This window comes from Coregonus lavaretus (assembly GCF_964263955.1).
Source record: "Coregonus lavaretus genome assembly, chromosome: 27".
Classification (NCBI taxonomy): domain Eukaryota; kingdom Metazoa; phylum Chordata; class Actinopteri; order Salmoniformes; family Salmonidae; genus Coregonus; species Coregonus lavaretus.
In genome coordinates, this window is record NC_140014.1 from 16,094,674 (window position 1) to 16,117,948 (window position 23,275).

General features: G+C 44.3%; 1 protein-coding gene across 1 annotated transcript in view; it reads right to left on the reverse strand.

Annotated features, from left to right (window-relative positions):
• Positions 1 to 23,275, reverse strand: part of LOC311102610 (AT-rich interactive domain-containing protein 1B-like) — a gene marked incomplete at both ends in the record, with an annotated part of 135,870 nt that overhangs the window by 95,364 nt on the left and 17,231 nt on the right. The window contains one exon of the mRNA XM_084143978.1: positions 13,047 to 13,241. Coding sequence (XP_084000104.1) covers positions 13,047 to 13,241 — 195 coding nt within the window. The remainder of the gene's footprint in view (positions 1 to 13,046; positions 13,242 to 23,275) is intronic.

A 23,275-nucleotide genomic window follows, 5' to 3' on the forward strand; every position in this document is an offset into this window, starting at 1 on the left:
TTCTCTCTACTATTATTCTGACATTTCACATTATTAAAATAAAGTGGTGATCCTAACTGACATAAGACAGGGAATTTTTACTAGGATTAAATGTCAGGAATTGTGAAAAACTGAATTTAAATGTATTTGGCTAAGGTGTATGTAAACTTCCGACTTCAACTGTATACAGCACCAGTCCCTCCTGCAGCAAAGCACCCCCACAGCATGATGCTGACACCCCCGTGCTTCACGGTTGGGATGATGTTCTTCAGCTTGCAAGCTTCCCCCTTTTCCTACAAACATAACGATGGTCATTATGGCCAAACAGTTATATTTTTGTTTCATCAGACCAGAGGACAACTTTTCTCCAAAAAGTAAGATCTTTGTCCCCATGTGCTGAGCGGCCTTTCAGGTTATGTCAATATAGGACTCGTTTTACTGTGGATATAGATACTGTTGTACCCGTTTCCTCCAGCATCTTCACAAGGTCCTTTGCTGTTGTTCTGGGATTGATTTGCACTTTTCATACTAAAGTACGTTAATCTCTAGGAGACAGAACACGACTCTTTCCTGAGCGGTATGACGCTGCGTGGTCCCATGGTGTTTATACTTGCGTACAATTTTTTGTACAGATGAACGCGGTACCTTCAGGCATTTGGAAATTGCTCCCAAGGATGTACCAGACTTGTGGAGGTCTACAATTTTTTTTCTGAAGTCTTGGCTGATTTCTTTTGATTTTCCCATGATGTCAAGCAAAGAGGCACTGAGCTTGAAGGTAGGCCTTGAAATACATCCACAGGTACACCTCCAATTGACTCAAATTATGTCAATTAGCCTATCATAAGCTTCTAAACCCATGACATCATTTTCTGGAATTTTCCAAGCTGTTTAAAGGCTCACTCAATTTAGTGTATGTAAACTTCTGACCCACTGGAATTGTGATACAGTGAATTATTAGTGAAATAATCTGTCTGTAAAACATTGTTGGAAAAATTACTTGTGTCATGCACAAAGTAGATGTCCTAACCGACTTGCCAAAACTATAGTTTGTTAACAAGAAATTTGTGGAGTGGTTGAAAAATGAGTTTTAATGACTCCAACCTAAGTGTATGTAAACTTCCGACTTCAACTGTAGCTCTGACAGACATACTTACCCTCCCAGACATGCCACCAGGGGTCTCTTCACAGTCCCCAAATCCAGAATGAATTCAAGGCAGAAAAGAGCAGAGCCATGATCGCATGGAACTCCCTTCCATCTCAAATTACTCAAGCAAACAGCAAAATTTGCTTTAAAAAACTAATAAAACAACACCTTACAACACAACGCCTCTCCGCTATCTGACATAAATAACTCAGGCATATGTATATGTACTGATGTGTGGGTAACTGTCAGTAATGTGTGTAACTGTCAGTATGACCTTTTTATGGTTCTATTGTTCCTATTTAACATTTGTGTAGTTTAGTCCTTGAGTTTTGTATTATGTCATGTTTTATGTATTGTGTGGACCCCAGGAAGAATAGCTGCTGCTTCAACAACAGCTAATGCGGATCCTAATAAAATACTAAAATACTGCAGGTTATAAAGGATTTGTAATGCAAGATTAATACTGACCAACATCACTATCAAAGTCTGTTTCCATTCTATTCCATTGAACATTTTAAACCAACAGTGCTGCAGCCTGATAGGGACTCATATTTACCTGATGACACTATCAACATTACATCTGCAGTTTGAATCCAGCCTGAGACTGAAACTGGCTGAATGAGTTGGAGCTGATAGTATTTCATTGATTGAGGGAATTGGACAGCGTGTGGTTGTATTGTATTGTTTCCCTCCGTTCAGAGGCTGCTGCTGTGAGTGTGTGTGTGTGTGTCTGTGTGTGTGTGTGTGTGTGTGTGTCTGTGTGTGTGTGTCAGTGTGTGTGTGTGTGTGTGTGTGTGCGTGTGTGTGTGACACTGTGCTGTGCTTCTCTGCTCTTTTCTAGCGCGCTTCAATCGATGGATACAAACCTGGGCAGGCAGTTAGCTGTATCGTTGGTCTCTATTGCTAACTGGCTGTGGTGCGGTGCGGCTGTGTTGTTACAGGGGCTGTAATGGAGATGTCTGAGGAGAGAGGAGAGGTTAATATCGCTCTGTAATGTGTAAGCGGCACCGTACACCGCCAAGCTCTGGGCTGGTGCCACCGATTCAAATGTTTTCCCCACTAAACTGCTGACCCCACTATAAGGCCAAGAAAAAGAGGGAGAAAAAAAACACCCAGATGAAAGAAAGGAGAAATGTGCAGAAAATGGTTGAATAAGCCCTAGTCTTTAGGGAGGAGGAATTTAGCCTGTGATCCAGCTAGGAAAGGAAGGAGGGAAGGATTTCCCAGTCTCTTTAAAGCCTGGCGGAGGGGGGGGGGGGGGGGGGGGGGGGGGGGCAAAAGAGACCTCCTTACCTCTCCTGACCCTCTACCCCCACAATATCCCTCTCAGTTAAACAGCATCTCTGGCAACTGGAAATCTTTGGGAGTCAACCAATTTCACAGAAAGCTCTCTTCAAATCCATTTACATGTGACACAAGAGCATCAATCGATTTAAAAGAAAAACAATACCACTGATGCTAGAATGTTATCTTGGGCCATTGTATTGCAATTTTCTTCCTTGAAAGTAATCTTTTATCACCCATACACAGTGTAGAGGCAAGCTGTAACTTGTGTCAATTACTCTTGAACGCTGTGAATGCAAACCACACATTGCTAGTCAAACACTGCACCATATCATTAGTGGTTGACATTAGGAAAGCAGATTATGCTGTACATTGCCATAGAACACATACTGCTAGATTAGTGACTGTAAACGCTGACTCTGTCATATAAAGCCATTGTAAATTATTTTGACATTGACATTGTGACCTGTCGGGTTCCATCAGACGCTCCAGGAGTGTGACCCGTGCAGTATGGAAGGCCGTTCGGGTCACTGCGTGTCAAAGGATACACGTCAAATAACACTATTTGACGCGTCAAAAAAACTTTCAATTTGAGGCGTCAAATAACAAAATATATTATAGAATGTTTAGTGCGCTGAATTTGCATGCGCAAGCCAAGTGCCACCGCTACAGTCAGTAGCACTGTCAAAGCTGTCAAAAAAAAGTCTGTAAACAAACACACCGGCCCCTATTAATGTGTTTGCAATACTGTGTTGGTAATAAGCCATCATTTGTTCGACCGAATCGGAAAACGGCTCTGTGAGCATTTGAAATAAAATCAGGATCAAACGAGCAGGATAGAAAATGTTAGCTATGTAGTCCAACATTTTCCCCTACATACCAACCCAGAGGCAGGGGAGAAAGGATGGTGATACTGCTGCCAGCCAGCCAGCCAGCCAGCCAGCCACAACCCAAGCAGTTGCACCTGATTTATCCTTGTCAAAATAGAAAATAATAATCAAACATTTTGTCAACATCAATGACAGTTTGGAAACTAGGTTGACTTCGGTTTGCATTATGACAAAGTGTCTCACAAATATCATTGATACAGATAGCAACTTCTTGGTTAGCTAGCTATCTAGCACCAATGCATCCAGCCTGAAAACAATGACCACTGCAGTCATTCTCAATATTCGTAGCAATGACTTAGGAATCCATGTGACTAGGTCTTAGGCAGCCACTTGCTGTTCTCCTATTAAAATCGAACTTCAGTTCATGAAAATAAAGAGCTAGCTAACTAGCTAGACAGCAAACTAAACAAGCTAGCCATGTTGCCCCAAGCTAGTTTCATACTCTGGCTAGTGGCTTGAACAGACCGGGTCCAACCATCAACCAAATTCAAATATTGTCTTATAACTAGATAACTACTGAAACAGATTGTCATTTTGCTTTGTTTTTGCAGATTTTGGGGGAAGAACATCGTTTATTTAAATACAATTGTTTGCATCCATCAGCTAGCTAGCTTTTTGTCTGACCAGCACTGTCCCAGAGTTTGGGGAAGTGTGTTGCTCGTGCAGCAGCGGCAGGTGCGCCAGACAAAACTTTACCAGTGCCATAGCATACATACCAGTAAATCACTGTGACATATGAAATACAAGTGATAGTGTACTCACTACGTAAAAAGTGTATGTATGTGTTAAATTATTATGTGACATGCAGTCATATTCAAGTCCTGATTAGTCTAATTACCACGCGTCAATTTGTGTTATTTGACGCGTCAGATAACGAGACCGTCACTGACCCGAATGGCGTTTGATAGTGCAGATCTGACTGTGCATGTCTGAGACAATCACGTTTAAATGTTACTCCCTGACGAAGTCCATGCTGCCGAAACGCGTCAGAGTTTTAAAATCTTTGTTCCATTGAACATGCCGTAAATTGATGCTTAGAAATGTTGTTCCAAGTATCTAGAGAGTGGAGGTGATATGACAGTGTGAATAACACTGAGTGTACAAAACGTTATGAACACCTGACATAAACTGACCAGGTGAATCCAGGTGAAAGCTATGATCCCTTATTGATGTCACTTGTTAACTCCACTTCAATGAGTGTAGCTGAAGGGGAGAAGACATGTTAAAGAAGGATTTTTAAGCCTTGAGACAATTAAGACATTTAGAGGGTGAATGGGCAAGACAAAAGATCTAAGTGCCTTTGAACGGTGTATGGTAGTAGGTTCCAGGCGCACCGGTATGTGTCAAGAACTGCAACGCTGCTGGCTTTTTCAACAGTTCCCCGTGTGTTTCAAGAATGGTCCACCACCCAAAGGACATCCAGCCAACTTGACACATCTGTGGGAAGCATTGGAGTCAACATGGGCCAGCATCCCTGCGGAATGCTTTTGACACCTTGTTGAGTCCATGCCCTGACGAATTGAGGCCGTTCTGAGGGCAAAAGGTGGGGTGCAACTCAATATTAGGAAGGGGTTCTTAATGATTTGTACACTCAGTGTATTTAAGCCAGTCTAAGTGCAAGACAAACAGTGGACTGATGAGCCAGACCTGAACTGTATAAATCTATCTGTAATTTGAGAGGAAGATAAATCTTAGCACAGCCAATTAGAGGAGAAACAAATCTACCCATAACTACAGAGACATAAAACACATCTCTCTCCTCTGTCTCTCTCTTCCCCCACTCTTTCTCATACACACAATCATTCTATACTTCTTTTTTTCTCTCTATCCACCCCCCTCTCTCTCTCGCTCTCTTTCCATCTGGCTCAATGCTGGCAGATACTATTTTCATTCTGTCCTGCTGTTTGTAGGCTTTCAGCAGAAATAAAGGCAATAAAAAATACCCCAGTGAGTGTTGTTGTTTGTGGGAGAAATGAGCCATCAGCTATCAGAAAGTAATTGGCCATTATGACACACAGAGAGAATGTACACCCACTATACACCATTAGTGACTGTTTTAGAAGTCTGTCTGAATCCAAAGCATAGGGGATGGTATGTGGAATCTCTGGATTCAATTCACCAATTTAGACAGAACTACAGCAGCATTTTCCCACTAATCTCCACAAAAATGGGGAAGCTTCAAAACAGGAGCAATTCCTGACCTATTCTAACACTTTTCACAAGCGACTGCAAAAACATTTGAATGGAAGAGACAGACAAATTGTACCTCGATACAACCGACGCTGGGATCAAACGGAAATACAATAAGTTGGCTGTGTGAGGGACGACGTGCGAGGACATCTTTATCTGTAGCTAATGGACGCATGGCGTCCTGCTCCTCACGGCTGATTGGCTGGGGCCTATAGACAGTATGGTAATAAAAGTAACAAATGAGAGCAGGCCATTAGAGCCATTGACGAGCGCAGGGTTCCCACTAATTAATTGATCCTGAAACTTCATGTATTCTGCAGCGGGAGGAACCTTAATTAATCAGCCTCCATACATCTCCTGGCAGCTGCACCGTATCGCCGTCCTCTTCTCTTTTCTCTCCATCCTTACCTCTCTCTTTCATTTATTCTATCCTTCTCTCCATCCCCCTTAATGTCTCCTGTTTTAATTGTGGTTTGGAAATGATGCCCTTGGTCCCTGGGTAGAAGAGAGGGGTAGAGGAGAGGGATGGAGGAGCAGGAGGACTTTGAAGAGCAGCTTTCAACATTTCAAAAAGCCTTTCAAAGGGCCACTGGCCCCCACCGCCGGCCCCCACCATCCTCCACCGACCCCCACCATGGGCCCCCACAGGCCCTGGTCCCTATCTTCTCTGACTTCCCGGTGTAATTGATGTGTCCCTCTCAGCCATCCGTCAGGCTGACCAGCACTCAGTACATTAACCACCCAGACAGCCGCCAGGTTCCTAAGTGATTCCACCGGCTCAAAGTGTTCCTCACCAGGACAGAAACACGCCTCTATCAATGCCATAAATTACCCCGGCTAATTCCATGCAGTCAATAGCCACAGCACAGAGGTGATGGAGAGTGGGATCCAACTTTTTATGGTGCAGGAAGGAACGAGGAAAACGGGTAACGTCATACTTAATGAAAGAACAGAAGAGAGGAAAGAGCTTCAGTCAACCTTTCTTTGAATGAGAAGCTCTGAAAGTAGCAGTGGAAAGAAAAGGCAAGCAGAAAGGACAGAGGTCTTCACCAATGGAAGAATGAACGCTGGCCACAGCCACATTTCCACTCCAGTGTAATGATTGGGTTCTATTAACTTGGCCGAGGCAAGTCAGTTTGTCAGAACAAGCAGCAGCAGCCACTGGTAATGGTTCCTCCCTGGCTTGTTGACACATTTTACCTTGTTTATTTCACAGACAATCTCTCTCTCTCTCCCCCCTCCCCTCCGACACATCAAAAGCTAATGTTTCCTTCAAATTCTTTTTCCTTTCTGTCTGCCAACTTTGTCATCACAGGAAATTACAGTGGAATTGGCAGCCTTTTTACTTTCAAGTTCATTCCACTTCCAAAGAAATACCTGTCTAGTCCTGTCATCAGACAGGTCCTTCTGCCTGGCTCCCTGCACTGTTTGTTCTGCCTCCCATGGACCAATGCTGCCTCACATCACTGACACACACACACACACACACAGACACACACACACATACTTAATTGAACGCAGCTCCACATTTGCTTGAGGGCGGAGGCTTTCCTTCAGAGATAAAACATAGTTCAGTACCTGTGCTTAAAGGAGAGGTGGGAGGGACAGAACACCTTAATTGACGCCACACTGCTGGGTTACTGTGTGAGCCTGCTTAGGAGAGCTGGGGCAGGGGCTAGGCAGGCCTTGCCAGGCTGAGTGGCAATGTCGCTGTGTGTGTGTGTGTGCGTGTGTGTGCGTGTGCGCACACGTGCGGGTGTGTGTGTGTGAGAGAGAGATTTAAGACCTGTAGGAGCTGCCAGTCCTTTTCCAGCATCTCACTGGAGCGCTCCAGGCTGAAGGGTGGTCATGGAAGCTCTACCCACCAGGGATAGGACTAAACCTGGGATAGAACTCATCTACACGCCTGTCACTGTCCCTGACAACAGAGATTATCCACACACAGACACTTATGATTCAGAGGGGTTGGGGCATCCGATCCTCGTTTGTTAAGTCAAATGACACCGCTGGTCCTGCTCACACTGCCCTACCCTATGCTTTGACTTCTTTCTCCCCTCTCTCTCCAGATGAAATCTTGCGACTTGTGACGGCCGGCCGCCCAACAACCTGCCCGCTTGACCCTATCCTCTCCTCTCTTCTCCAGACCATTTCCGGAGACCTTCTCCCTTACCTCACCTCGCTCATCAACTCATCCTTGACCGCTGGCTATGTCCCTTCCGTCTTCAAGAGAGCGAGAGTTGCACCCCTTCTCAAAAAACCTACACTTGACCCTCCGATGTCAACAACTACAGACCAGTATCCTTTCTTTCTTTTCTCTCCAAAACTCTTGAGCGTGCCGTCTTAAGCCAACTCTCTTGCTATCTCTCTCAGAATGACCTTCTTGATCCAAACGAGTCAGGTTTCAAGACTGGTCATTCAACTGAGACTGCTCTTCTCTGTGTCACGGAGGCTCTCCGCACTGCTAAAGCTAACTCTCTCTCCTCTGCTCTCGTCCTTCTAGACCTATCTGCTGCCTTTGATACATCAGATCCTCCTCTCCACCCTCTCCGAGTTGGGCATCTCCGGCGCGGCTCACTCTTGGATTGCGTCCTACCTGACAGGTCGCTCCTACCAGGTGGCGTGGCGAGAATCTGTCTCCGCACCACGTGCTCTCACCACTGGTGTCCCCCAGGGCTCAGTTCTAGGCCCTATCCTATTCTCGCTATACACCAAGTCACTTGGCTCTGTCATATCCTCACATGGCCTCTCCTATTATTGCTACGCAAACAACACACAATTAATCTTCTCATTTCCCCCTTCTGATAACCAGGTGGTGAATCGCATTTCTGCATGTCTGGCAGACATATCAGTGTGGATGACGGATCACCACCTCAAGCTGAACCTCGGCAAGACGGAGCTGCTCTTCCTCCCGGGGAAGGACTGCCCGTTCCATGATCTTGCCATCACGGTTGAGAGTGCAAAGAGCCTTGGCGTGACCCTGGACAACACCCTGTCGTTCTCCGCTAACATCAAGGCGTGACCTGATCCTGCAGGTTCATGCTCTACAACATTCGCAGAGTACGACACTGCCTTACACAGGAAGCGGCACAGGTCCTAATCCAGGCACTTGTCATCTCTCGTCTGGATTACTGCAACTCGCTGTTGGCTGGGCTCCCTGCCTGTGCCATTAAACCACTACAACTCATCCAGAACGCCGCAGCCCGTCTGGTGTTCAACCTTCCCAAGTTCTCTCATGTCACCCCGCTCCTCCGCACACTCCACTGGCTTCCAGTTGATGCTCGCATTTGCTACAAGACCATGGTGCTTGCCTACGGAGCTGTGAGGGGAACGGCACCTACCTTCAGGCTCTGATCAGTCCCTACACCCAAACGAGGGCATTGCGTTCATCCACCTCCGACCTGCTGGCCCCCCTACCTCTGCGGAAGCACAGTTCTTGCTCAGCCCAGTCAAAACTGTTCGCTGCTCTGGCACCCCAATGGTGGAACAAGCTCCCTCACGACGCCAGGACAGCGGAGTCACTCACCACCTTCCGGAGACACTTGAAACCCCACCTCTTTAAGGAATACCTGGGATAGGATAAAGTAATCATTCTACCCCCCCTTACCCCCCCCCCCAAAAAAATAAAAAAAATAATAATTGTAAAGTGGTTGTCCCACTGGCTATCATAAGATGAATGCACCAATTTGTAAGTCGCTCTGGATAAGAGCGTCTGCTAAATGACGAAAATGAAATGAAATGAATAAGACACATTTCAGTTGAATGCATTCAGTTGTACAACTGACTAGGTATCCCCCTTTCCTTTCCTTTCTACAGGAAAAGCATGATGGAGGTTCTGGGGCCATGAATTTTAAAGGTAAACCCCTAGCCACTAAAATGCATAGTGGGAGGCAGTCCTGATACAAGCAGTAACCTGGATGGTAAACACACACTCCTCTCACTCATCGCCTAGTCTCCATTTGTCTTTCTCTTCATCTTCTAAAGATGAATCTGATGATTCAAATGCTTCCATGTCTCCAGATATAAACTCAATACTTTCAGTTGGTTATATTTCAGAAATATTTCAGATAATTATAACTTTCGAAGTAAGCTCCCTTGGCCATAGCGAGGGATAAAAACTCATTTTATTTGGCGAATTATTCTGCGTGGCGGCTCTGTGATATCTGCTGGCCCTATGGCCCTAATAGGTTTGATCACTAGAAATAGACAGCGATTTCGGACACTCGAAAAGGTGAGAGTGAGAGACAGAATAACAACAACAAAAATCCAGATAAACGCATGTCAAAAATGTTATAAATTGATTTGCATTTTAATGAGGGAAATAAGTATTTGACCCCCTCTCAATCAGAAAGATTTATGGCTCCCAGGTGTCTTTTATACAGGTAACGAGGTGAGATTAGGAGCTAATCTCAGTTTGTTACCTGTATAAAAGACACCTGTCCACAGAAGCAATCAATCAATCAGATTCCAAACTCTCCACCATGGCCAAGACCAAAGAGCTCTCCAAGGATGTCAGGGACAAGATTGTAGACCTACACAAGGCTGGAATGGGCTACAAGACTATCGACAAGCAGCTTGGTGAGAAGGTGACAACAGTTGGTGCGATTATTCGCAAATGGAAGAAACACAAAATAACTGTCAATCTCCCTCGGCCTGGGTCTCCATGCAAGATCTCACCTCGTGGAGTTGCAATGATCATGAGAACGGTGAGGAATCAGCCCAGAACTACACGGGAGGATCTTGTCAATGATCTCAAGGCAGCTGGGACCATAGTCACCAAGAAAACAATTGGTAACACACTACGCCGTGAAGGACTGAAATCCTGCAGCGCCCGCAAGGTCCCCCTGCTCAAGAAAGCACATATACAGTTCCATCTGAAGTTTGCCAATGAACATCTGAATGATTCAGAGGAGAACTGGGTGAAAGTGTTTTGGTCAGATGAGACCAAAATCAAGCTCTTTGGCATCAACTTAACTCGCCGTGTTTGGAGGAGGAGGAATGCTGCCTATGACCCCAAGAACACCATCCCCACGTCAAACATGGAGGTGGAAACATTATGCTTTGGGGGTGTTTTTCTGCTAAGGGGACAGGACAACTTCACCGCATCAAAGTGACGATGGACGGGGCCATGTACCGTCAAATCTTGGGTGAGAACCTCCTTCCCTCAGCCAGGGCATTGAAAATGGGTCGTGGATGGGTATTCCAGCATGACAATGACCCAAAACACATGGCCAAGGCAACAAAGGAGTGTCTCCTGACCTTAATCCCATAGAAAATCTGTGGAGGGAGCTGAAGGTTCGAGTTGCCAAACGTCAGCCTCGAAACCTTAATGACTTGGAGAAGATCTGCAAAGAGGAGTGGGACAAAATCCCTCCTGAGATGTGTGCAAACCTGGTGGCCAACTACAAGAAACGTCTGACCTCTGTGATTGCCAACAAGGGTTTTGCCACCAAGTACTAAGTCATGTTTTGCAGAGGGGTCAAATACTTATTTCCCTCACTGTATGCCTTCCTCTGCGCTCACCAATTTTTTTTTAAACAATTGCCAGCACTGATTCTCGCAGCCGGAGCGCGCTGCTTAGATCACTGCGCCACCGCAATTCACAATGCTCTAGCAAGCCGTGAGAATACTTGATGATGTGGTCCTCTGTAGCTCAGCTGGTAGAGCACGGCGCTTGTAACGCCAAGGTAGTGGGTTCGATCCCCGGGACCACCCATACACAAAAATTTATGCACGCATGACTGTAAGTCGCTTTGGATAAAAGCGTCTGCTAAATGGCATATTATATTATATTATATTATTATATAGTTGATGGAAACAGTGTGTTGTTTTTAGTATTTTGTTTTAAGCCTTCCCCAAACCATAACCATAACCTTAACCACTCTGAATTAATACCTAAACTTAACCCTTTGAGTCGTTTTGTTAACCCAGTAACCACGCAGAGTTAACCCTGTAACCACGCGGAATTAATTTATCAAAAATAGACGTTCATCCATAATACATCGAATTTCGAAGGGAAACTATGAGATCTTGTTGTATGTGGAGCCAGAGTGTGCTGATGTCATCAGAGTGAGCCAGAAGCAGCCTACAGCAAGGAAGTCTCTGATGTGGTCTCTAGTCTCTGTCAGTCTGCACACACACACACACACACACACACAGCCCCAGCCACGCTGGATAGACCCTGGGGTCCAGCTATAATCAGGGACAACAATGAGAATAACATAGTGGAGAGCTAATATTTAGCATAAGAATGGTAGAGTAAATAATGAAAATGGTTTAAACGACACAAAGGACTGAGTCTACACTGCTTTATGAACTCTGTGGATTACTGGGTAGTACTGTGTACAGCATTTACATCTGAATACAGTGGGTCTGTGTGTGTGTGTGTGTGTATGAGAGTGCGTGTGTGTGTGTGCATGAGTGTGTGCATGCGTGCGCATGTGCGCATACGTTTTTAATATAAATGTAATCAGAAAGAATGAAGTCTGTCCTCTTCAATATCATCTGTGCTCTCACTATGTGAGCAGCAAACCCTGGCTAGACACATTAAAACTTAGACCATAAGGCCAGGTTAAATATAGCAGTACAGCAGGGGGACAAGAGTGTTCTACTCGGAATAGACTGGCCTGCTTTGGCGACAGTTGTTTAACAACCAACCAAACTGACTGAGCCATTGTCCTAGTCTCTGTATTGAGACATACAGTATCTCTATCTCACTACACACATACATACACACACACATGTACACACACACACAAACACACACACACACACACACACACAAACACACATGTATGCACACACACACACACACGCATGTACACACACACACAAACACACACACACACACAAAACAAACTAACACACACACACACACACACACACACACACACACACACACACACTTACACCAAATGGGATTAGAGTGTGTTAAACAGGGAAACACTTCATTGTTTTGAACACTGAATCATTGTATTAGTGAAATGCAGCTCTTGGCTGTGAGATACAGATTTTGACTGTTGTTAGAATGACTTCCCAGTACTGGGTTTAGTTTCATCACACTACAGACATCAACGAGCCCTTTTCAGAGGGAGGCAATAGGGAACACATTGATGAACACCGCTGACACTTCCAGACGCCAGCCACGGAAATAAGAGACACGGCGCTGCATGGCACTTTGGGCTAAATCTGAAATGAAATACAGCATCCTTCAAGGGAAGGCCTCCCAATAGATAGTGTTCCAAATGAGAAACAAATATCCATTGCAATGACAACTGTGACAGGTCCTGTAATCTACTGTACAATCACACTGAGCTACTTACTAGTCAATCTGACACACTACTGTACCATAACATGATACAGTTAGAGAACACAGCATGACTTGGTATTAAAGTACACTCAAATCAAGTGTCAAGCATCAGGGAGGAAAAGGGCTTGGGGTTTTTCCTGGTACGTCGCGTGGTGGCCCTAGGGAGCAAACTCCTGGCCCTAGGGAGCAAGTGTGCAACAAAACAGTTGCACAATTTTGAAGCATCTTCCTCATATGGACATAGTGTACATACCTGCTGTTGAGGGTACTGCATCCCGCCCATGCCCGCCTGGCCCCTCCCCTGCATTCCCATTGGGTATCTGTGTGTAGTGGGCGTTCCGTATGGCTGGCTGGGGTAGGGCCCACCCTGCTGCTGCTGAGAGTAGGGGTTGTTCCCCATCCCGTAGAGATTGGAGCGCTTCATAGCCATGAAGTCCATGGAGGCCACCTGGGGAGAACACAAGAGAAGGGAGAGAAAAGGGTTAGTGCCACTTTTTATAGCAATACTTTTAGAAAATCTATTCAAACCATTTGCAGTTAAGAGCACACCAAAATACATGATTCACTGTCAAATCTCTCCAGGGGGTTGATGCCCCTAGGCCTAGACCCCCCTACAAAGGGTTCTCTCGGGTGAATCTAGTCCATATCCACTACTGGTTAGTGGACTACAGGGGTATAATAAAACAGTAATATAAAATCATTCTGTTTGTCAAATACCCTTCTTCTGTTTGAACAACTGTTACACAGCACACTGAACCTGAAAAAAGAGAGGTGCCAGGAGCAATCTATTCCTTTCAAGTATTTCACATTCACATTTACAGGTTATTTTCTGGGTCCCGGTGAGTTAACGGGAAAATCGTAGCCAAAATGTCAGGCTGTTAATCCGTCACGTCGTGAGCAAGGCATACTATGTGGAGTGGGATGTCTCCTCTCCTCTTCACTGTGCTGGATCATGGATGATTTATGACATTTGTTCCCTCTGTCTGTCTCAGTCAGACATGGGGGTACGTGTGGCTCATCTCCTGCCTCCGTCAACAATAGCTCCACATCCCCACTCAATAAGGCCTGAACCAACCCTGCTGGGAGAAGCAGAATGGCCTACTGTACTGTACTGTACATGCTGCCTGGTTGGCTGGATGGCTGCTGCTAGAGCTAATCAAGGGACAATATCCAGGAGACATGTCACGGAGCAAATACCAAGGCATTCATTCAGTTGTGGAAAGTTATACAATGTTTTTTCAAACACTTTTATGCAGTAAATGCAATATGTCATAGAAATAAGATAAAAGAACAAGTCAATATTCTGTGAGAAGGGAGTGATGGATGGTGTTTTCTGTTGCCTGCTCTTATAGCTTTTTTTGCAACCTGACCAGCTAATCACCTCTCCAACTAACCACACATTTACCACAACCACTGACCACTGACTATTCCCACAGACTAAGGACCACAACCACTGACTCACCATGCCTATTGACCACAGTGACCATAATCTGACCACATATAGAAAAGAGATATGCTACTGAATGTTGTATAAGTATGTGGAGAAAAGCCCTATACACTATGTGGCTACAGTATGTACAGTGGGGAAAAACAGTATTTAGTCAGCCACCAATTGTGCAAGTTCTCCCACTTAAAAAGATGAGAGAGGCCTGTAATTTTCATCATAGGTACTCGTCAACTATGACAGACAAATTGAGGAGAAAAAATCCAGAAAATCACATTGTAGGATTTTTAATGAATTTATTTGCAAATTACGGTGGAAAATAAGTATTTGGTCACCTACAAACAAGCAAGATTTCTGGCTCTCACAGACCTGTAACTTCTTCTTTAAGAGGCTCCTCTGTCCTCCACTCGTTACCTGTATTAATGGCACCTGTTTGAACTTGTTATCAGTATAAAAGACACCTGTCCACAACCTCAAACAGTCACACTCCAAACTCCACTATGGCCAAGACCAAAGAGCTGTCAAAGGACACCAGAAACAAAATTGTAGACCTACACCAGGCTGGGAAGACTGAATCTGCAATAGGTAAGCAGCTTGGTTTCAAGAAATCAACTGTGGGAGCAATTATTAGGAAATGGAAGACATACAAGACCACTGATAATCTCCCTCGATCTGGGGCTCCACGCAAGATCTCACCCCGTGGGGTCAAAATTATCACAAGAACGGTGAGCAAAAATCCCAGAACCACACGGGGGGAACTAGTGAATGACCTGCAGAGAGCTGGGACCAAAGTAACAAAGCCTACCATCAGTAACACACTACGCCGCCAGGGACTCAAATCCTGCAGTGCGAGACGTGTCCCCCTGCTTAAGCCAGTACATGTCCAGGCCCGTCTGAAGTTTGCTAGAGTGCATTTGGATGATCCAGAATGGTCAGATGAAACCAAAATATAACTTTTTGGTAAAAACTCAACTCGTTGTGTTTGGAGGACAAAGAATGTTGAGTTGCATCCAAAGAACACCATACTGTCACGAGAATTTCTATCTCTAATTCAACCTAAGCTTGAATCATTACCAGAGGTTGTAAGGCTCTGGTTTTAATCATCAATGATTCAAGGTCCACAACCCACAAGGATTATCTGTATTTTTATTCATGGAGAGCTCTAGCGCCAAAAACACATACACTCTGTTTTATACCTCCTGAACTTGACTCCTCCCACCTTTAGGTGGCTTTTCTAAACAGTTTCCGCCTTCCCCTTCACCCTTGAATGTTTAGTACCGCCCCCTCTGTTAGTGGGTTGACACTACATGATAATTCTAACATTTATACTGTATTTGGGGTGAAATCCTTTAGTCATTATTCTTAAAATACAAATTAATCTAACACATACCTACTGTGAAGCATGGGGGTGGAAACATCATGCTTTGGGGCTGTTTTTCTGCAAAGGGACCAGGACGACTGATCCGTGTAAAGGAAAGAATGAATGGGGCCATGTATCGTGAGATTTTGAGTGAAAACCTCCTTCCATCAGCAAGGGCATTGAAGATGAAACGTGGCTGGGTCTTTCAGCATGACAATGATCCCAAACACACTGCCCGGGCAACGAAGGAGTGGCTTCGTAAGAAGCATTTCATGGTCCTGGAGTGGCCTAGCCAGTCTCCAGATCTCAACCCCATAGAAAATCTTTGGAGGGAGTTGAAAGTCTGTGTTGCCCAGCGACAGCCCCAAAACATCACTGCTCTAGAGGAGATCTGCATGGAGGAATGGGCCAAAATACCAGCAACAGTGTGTGAAAACCTTGTGAAGACTTACAGAAAACGTTTGACCTGTGTCATTGCCAACAAAGGGTATATAACAAAGTATTGAGAAACTTTTGTTATTGACCAAATACTTATTTTCCACCATAATTTGCAAATAAATTCATAAAAAATCCTACAATGTGATTTTCTGGATTTTGTTTTCTCATTTTGTCTGTCATAGTTGACGTGTACCTATGATGAAAATTACAGGCCTCTCTCATCTTTTTAAGTGGGAGAACTTGCACAATTGGTGGCTGACTAAATACTTTTTTCCCCCACTGTATATGCAAGACAAACACATTTTCACAGTTTCACTAATATCATCAAAATCAATTAATCACAGCTTGTTTCTGGGCTCATTCAGTAGATTTGACCTAATTAAGTAGATTCATGTTGAAAAAGAATGCTAAAATAATCATTTATATTCCTAAAACATCAGTTGAAAATGATACTGTTGCTGCTTCCTGTTGTCATGGCTTTTTGATTTATAGCCCAGTGTCAAAACACTGGTTTTAAATGTCCAGATGAATAATGAATAAGCTAAAATATGTTGTGATATTTTGAAGACCAAAAATGTAAAATTACTCTCTACACATACGTGTCTGATTTGTATTCAGATTACTAGTATTTTGCTCAATTAGTACCTTATAAACTGCACACGTGCCAACATTAGTCAAGTGTCCACTCGAAGCTGGGATTGATGAGCTTGTTCTTCTATAATCAATAGCACGCACAAATGAAACACACATTGATATTGTATGGAAATCAATGGAACTGGGGTAATTCACTGCCGCTACATGTGCCATTTGTGCTCTTCTAAAAGACAAACCACAACGAACTTGGGTATACTACACGTCGATAGATGAGAACCAACTATCCATTTATCAACTCATCTCCATGTGGGACGATGTTTACGGTAGATGGCCAATATGAAAAAGGATATCACGAAATAAATTTTTTAATTAAAAATTAAATTAAATTGAAACAACACACTTTTTGGACTGGATAATTTCAATGAATCATCTCTTCACAGGAAGTTCAAATTGTGACAGGGCTCTCAATTGAGTGATAGCTTGACTGTCAAATCCGTATATTTATTTGTGGCCAGCGACTTTTACAAAGGGAGCTCCCTGTTTTATCCTTGCTATTTGAGTTTGAAAATTATAACTGCTTTCTAAGTCCTGTGACGGACAGGCACGTATGATCAAATCAACGGTACCAAACCAAAGATATTAATCTGTTTACAGCAAACGGTTTAGTTTTATCTTGATGACTATAAACTTGTATATTAACATCACCAATCTGAGGTAATTTCACACCATTGTATGAGGTAAAAATTGTGAGCTTGTGTAAGGTAGTAACACAAACTGTCCACATTAGGGAAATGTGCGCATTTTAAAATAATTTAATATGGCAAAATAATGTCAATTTTGGATGATATTATATGTTGCCCACTCACAAATTATTGCAGTAATTACATCTATTTCTCACTCGTTTAACCATTTAGAGAGTGAAAAGAAATACTCTCAAACACTAAGTGTCTACTATGTAAAATGCACTATGTAACATCCGGTCCCTACGACAATGTGATGTGAAGGTATAAGGTTGAGAAAACCCAGTATCTGGGTACCACATAATGAACAAAAATATAAACGCAACATGCAACAATTTCAAAATGTTTACTGAGTTACAGTTCATATAAGGAAATCAGTCAATTGAAATAAATTCATTAGACCCTAATCTATGGATTTCACATGACTGTGCATGGGTGCAGCCATGGGTGGGCCTGGCACGAGGTGCACCTGTGTAATGATCATGCTTTAATCAGCTTCTTGATATGCCACGACTTTCAGGTGGATGGATTATATTGGCAAAGGAGAAATGCTCACTAACAGGGATGTAAAGAAATTTGTGCACAACATTTGATCAAAATAAGCTTTTTGTGCGTATGGAAAATGTCTGAGAGTTTTTATTTCAGCTCATGAAACATGGGACCAACACTTTACATGTTGCATTTATATTTTGTTCAGTGTAGATAAAGCCAAATAATCACACATACACGAGAATGATAAAAGCCTATTATATAAAGTACACCTAAATGTGAGAGGTTCAGAGGTTCATTCTTTGGAACGGTATTGTTATTTTTTAAGGAATATCATTATCCACATGACCCTCTTTAAACTCCCTCACTTTAAACCTAGCACACATAATAGCCACTTTTGGTATTTCTGTTTTCTCCCTGCCTGCCTCCCTGCCTGCAGCAGTGTGTCTGCCCTCCCCTCCCCGTCTCCCTTACACTCCTATTCATTAGACAGGCGTGTGGCTAAAGGGCACCGCTCTTCAATCCACACATCCAGGGCACTGTGCCACTCACTCTGCTCCGATATGGGACACACTCAGGTCACCCTCCCTCCCTCCCCTCTCCTCCACTCCCTCCCTCCCCTCTCCTCCACTCCCTCCCTCCCCTCTCCTCCACTCCCTCCCTCCCCTCTCCTCCACTCCCTCCCTCCCCTCTCCTCCACTCCCTCCCTCCCCTCTCCTCCACTCCCTCCCCTCCCCTCTCCTCTCCTCCACTCCCTCCCTCCCCTCTCCTCCACTCCCTCCCTCCCCTCTCCTCCACTCCCTCCTTCCACTCTCCTCCTTATTTCATCTCAAGTGGGTTCCCTTTTCCCAAAACGCTGAGCACAACTTGAACAAATCTCCTCATGTCACTTTCAAATTCAAAATGCCACTGCTACACTAAGACGAGGAATTAGGGCTCCCGAGATTGGGGAAAGAAACACACACAGAATTAAATTGGAAGGGGACAGAGAAATGCTAAAGTTTCTAAGAGTTACCCCTTAGAGTTACACCATAACTGCAACCCATGGAAGCTGCAGCAACATATCTGGATTTACTCAACTGACTCTAGATTTCCTACAATTATTTAAGTGTTTTTCCAATGCTGTCCTGTAAAGTTCTTTTAAATAAGATTTAATTCCAAACTAGGCCTATTTCTGGGGATGAGCCAACTATCTAGTTCATTCTATACCAAAAGACTACAATCGATGATAAACATAAACGTTTTTTTTGTCCCTTGGAGAAAAAGCTGTACTTTTGAAAAGAGATGAATCATGTTTTCGCCAAGAGGGACAGTAGATAAAACAGTCACAGGGAATATAGTAAAATTGCTTTATTTTTTCCAATGTATTTTCAGTTTTGTTCATCTGGGCATGCCATTCAATTGAGGTGTTAAGAGACTAAATCTGAAATTCAATTGATGAACTCCCCTGCAGTTTCCAACTCTCGTGAGCTTATTGCAAAACAAAACTATTAAGAAAGAACACGAGCCAAATTAGTATCGGGTGAAACCTGTTAAATTGTTAAATAGCTTTTCAGACTTCTATTGACTCTGATTTTATGACTTCAAAATGGTTTCAGTCTTTCACTTTAATGTGCAAAGTTGTTAATCAGCAAAGACAAAACACTCCTCACAAAACAATGTGAAATGTGGATTATAAAACAACAGAATTTACACATAAAATTTTAATAGACATAAAAACAATATGACAATGGTTATTATTATAATTTCATTTTGAATGTGGGTACATAAATCTTTGATTTATTAGCTAATTTAACTGTTTGCCTCCTATTCGTCTCCATGTTGCGGTGAAAAGCGTGGTTGTGTGATTGTGTGTGCGTGGTTGTGTGATTGTGTGTGTGTATGTGTGTGTGTGTGTGTGTGTGTCTGTCTGACTGCATTTGTCCATATGCAGCTCCATCATAAACTGCTAGTCATGGAGCTGCTGAAAGCAGGAAACCAGTGTCAGCCCAGTCAAGCTCACAAACACACACACACATGGATCCAGCACTACAGCCAGGCCAGTCACTGTGGTCAGTCACAGTGACCATCACTGTGCTGTCCTCCACACAGATGACCAAATCACCACCTGCCTCCAACAGAAAGATTGTCGCACCAGCCACCAGCCACCAGCCACCAGCCACAGCTGCTAACCTGTGTTTATCCTCTCTCCTCTGACCTGGGTTTGGTCCAAGGCTGAGCTGGATGGATGGTCAGAGGGAGAGAGGCCTGAGCCCGCCCAGAGAAAAGCCCTGTTGACTAGCTGTAGCTGGCTGCTCTGGTCCAGTCCCAAGCCTCACAGCATAGTGAGCATACAGTGCCTTTGGAAAGTATTCAGAACCCTTGACTTTTTCCACATTTTATTACGTTACAGCCTTATTCTAAAATGGATTAAACATTTTTAAAAATCCTCAGCAATCTACACACAATACCCCATAATGACAAAGTGAAAACAGTTTTTAAATACATTTTAGAAAATGTATTTACACTTAAAAACAGAAATACCTTATTTACATAAGTATTCAGACCCTATGAAACTCGAAATTGAGCTCAGGTCCATCCTGTTTCCATTGATCTTCCTTGAGATGTTTCAATTCAATTGATTGGACATGATTTGGAAAGGCACACACCTGTCTATATAAGGTCCCACAGTTGACAGTGCATGTCAGAGCAAAAACCAAGCCATGATGTCGAAGGAACTGTCTGTAGAGCTCCGAGACAGGATTGTGTCAAGGCAGAGATCTGGGGAAGGGTACCAAAAAATGTCTGCAGCATTGAAGGTCTCCAAGAACACAGTGGCCTCCATCATTCTTAAATGGAAGAAGTTTGGAACCACCAAGGCTCTTCTAGAGCTGGCCGCCCGGCCAAACTGAGCAATCGGGGGAGAAGGGCCTTGGTCAGGGAGATGACCAAGAACTCGATGGTCACTCTGACAGAGCTCTAGAGTTCCTCTGTGGAGATGGGAGAAACTTCCAGAAGGACAACCATCTCTGCAGCACTCCACCAATCAGGCCTTTATGGTAGAGTGGCCAGACGGAAGCCACTCCTCAGTAAAAGGCACATGAAAGCCCGCTTGGAGTTTGCCAAAAGGCACCTAAAGACTCTCAGACCATGAGAAACAAGATTCTCTGGTCTGAAGAAACCAAGATTGAACTCTTTGGCCTGAATGCCAGGCGTCACGTCTGGAGGAAACCTGGCACCATCCCTACGGTGAAGCATGGTGGTGGCAGCATCATGCTGGGGGGATGTTTTTCAGCGGCAGGGACTGGGAGACTAGTCAGGATCGAGGCAAAGATGAACGGAGGAAAGTCCAGAGAGATCCTTGATGAAAACCTGCTCCAGAGCGCTCAGGACCTCAGACTGGGGGCGAAGGTTCACCTTCCAACAGAATAATGACCCTAAGCACACAGCCAAGACAACGCAGGAGTGACTTCGGGACAAGTCTCTGAATGTCCTTGAGTGGCCCAGCCAGAGCCCGAACTTGAACCCGATTGAACATCTCTGGAGAGACCTGAAAATAGCTGTGCAGCAACGCTCCCCATCCAACCTGACAGAGCTTGCAAAGGATCTGCAGAGAAGAATGGGAGAATACAGGTATGCCAAGCTTGTAGCGTCATACCCAAGAAGACTCGATGCTGTAATCGCTGCCAAAGGTGCTTCAACAAAGTACTGAGGAAAGGGTCTGAATCCTTATGTAAATGTGATATTTCAGTTTATTTTATTTGTAATAAATTTGCTTTGTCATTATGGGGTATTATGTTTAGGATTGATGAGGGAAAAAAACAATTCAATCAATTTTAGAATAAGGCTGTAACGTAACAAAATGTGGAAAAAGTCAAGGGGTCTGAATACTTTCCAAATGCACTGTATGTCCATACATCATACTGGACACTATGTGCACTATGTGCACATCACAAGAAACAAAGAAAATCAATCACCAATGTTTAATGTAATGATCTATACTGTAGATGGATATCATTCCCCATCCATTGTACCAACCCCTGTCCCCTGCGAATCTACATGCAGATACAGAAACAACAGACAATCTTACTGACATCCTGTCCATGTTAATCAGCACAAAATCCGCTGCTTCCTGTGAAACCACAAGGCTGTGCTTGCAGAACAAAGCGCTGCTTTAGCCCGAAACACAGACGGTTACGGCCCGCTGTTTCCTACTGAAGAGAACAGGGAGGAAGAGACTGCAGGGGTGGGGAGGAGAGGGGAGATCGAGTTCCATATTAATGTGTGCAAATTCCCCACTCCTGCTGACTAAGATTAGAAAATTAATTTCATGGATGCAAAGACAATACTGATGTCATCAAGCGGAGAGGCGAGGAGCAGGCACGTTAACTCTTCATTGCCCAGCCACGATGACAGCAAAATACAAAGTGAAAGATAATCTGATGCCAAATGCATTCTTTGGAATAATTTACAGGTAAAAGCTCTTGTCCAGTCTTTTACAAAGTCACTGATACTTAACTACTAGCCAGAATGGTCTTGTGTCATGCATCTTTTAAACTAATGTTACAAAGGGGCTCCATGTAACATTCTGCTTAACACATCAACCCTCGTCGCGTTGCAAAGCGTCTCTTAGCAAATGTCAGCGGTGAGTGTGTGAATGGTCCGTGGGGAGCCGTGGCGGGGCAAATTGTCTTTGCTCAGCCCAACAGGCTCAGTCCTGGGTGGCACAGGCAGCTAGGCATGAAGGCCGGCTAGGAATGAGATGCATGAAATTATCACAGAACGGGAGGGAGGGAGGGAGGGAGGGAGGGACAGAGAATGACAGAGAGAGGAGAGACTGAGAGAAGAATGAACAAGGAGAAAGAGAGCCAGATACATAGTGAGAGAGAGAAAATAATAAAAGAGACAACGTGAGAGAGAATGAGATAGAAAACGAGAGACAGATATAAAGAGAGGTGAGGAGAGGGAGGAGGCAGATAACAGTGTGTTGTCATGCAGGCAGGCAGCAGCAGTAACATCATATTGTGTTGAGATCATGTTGGTAATTGCTCTCCCTGGTGTTAGGATGCTGAGGCTGCTAAGGTGACGGTCGGTGAGAGTGCCCTCCGCATTTGACACCAATATTTACAACACATCCCCGTGCGTCTGCAAATGCATCCCCCCTGCGCTAAGGAAAAGTGGCTGAGCGTTTGGTTCCTCACGCCGAGCACGCAGCCGTCATTAGAGCAGGCAACAGAGGAGGGATGGAGGGGGGCGAGAGGGAGAGGGGGAGAGAGGGAGGGGAGGGGAGCTCATCTGTCTGAGGAGAGATTGGGGTCAGACGATGGCAGGAACTCTTTTCCTCCTGGAAAAAGACTGAGACTAAGGGAAAAAAAGCTCAATGACAAAACGAGAGGTGTGCGACGACAGGCACACACCAGCACAGAATGAAAACAAAT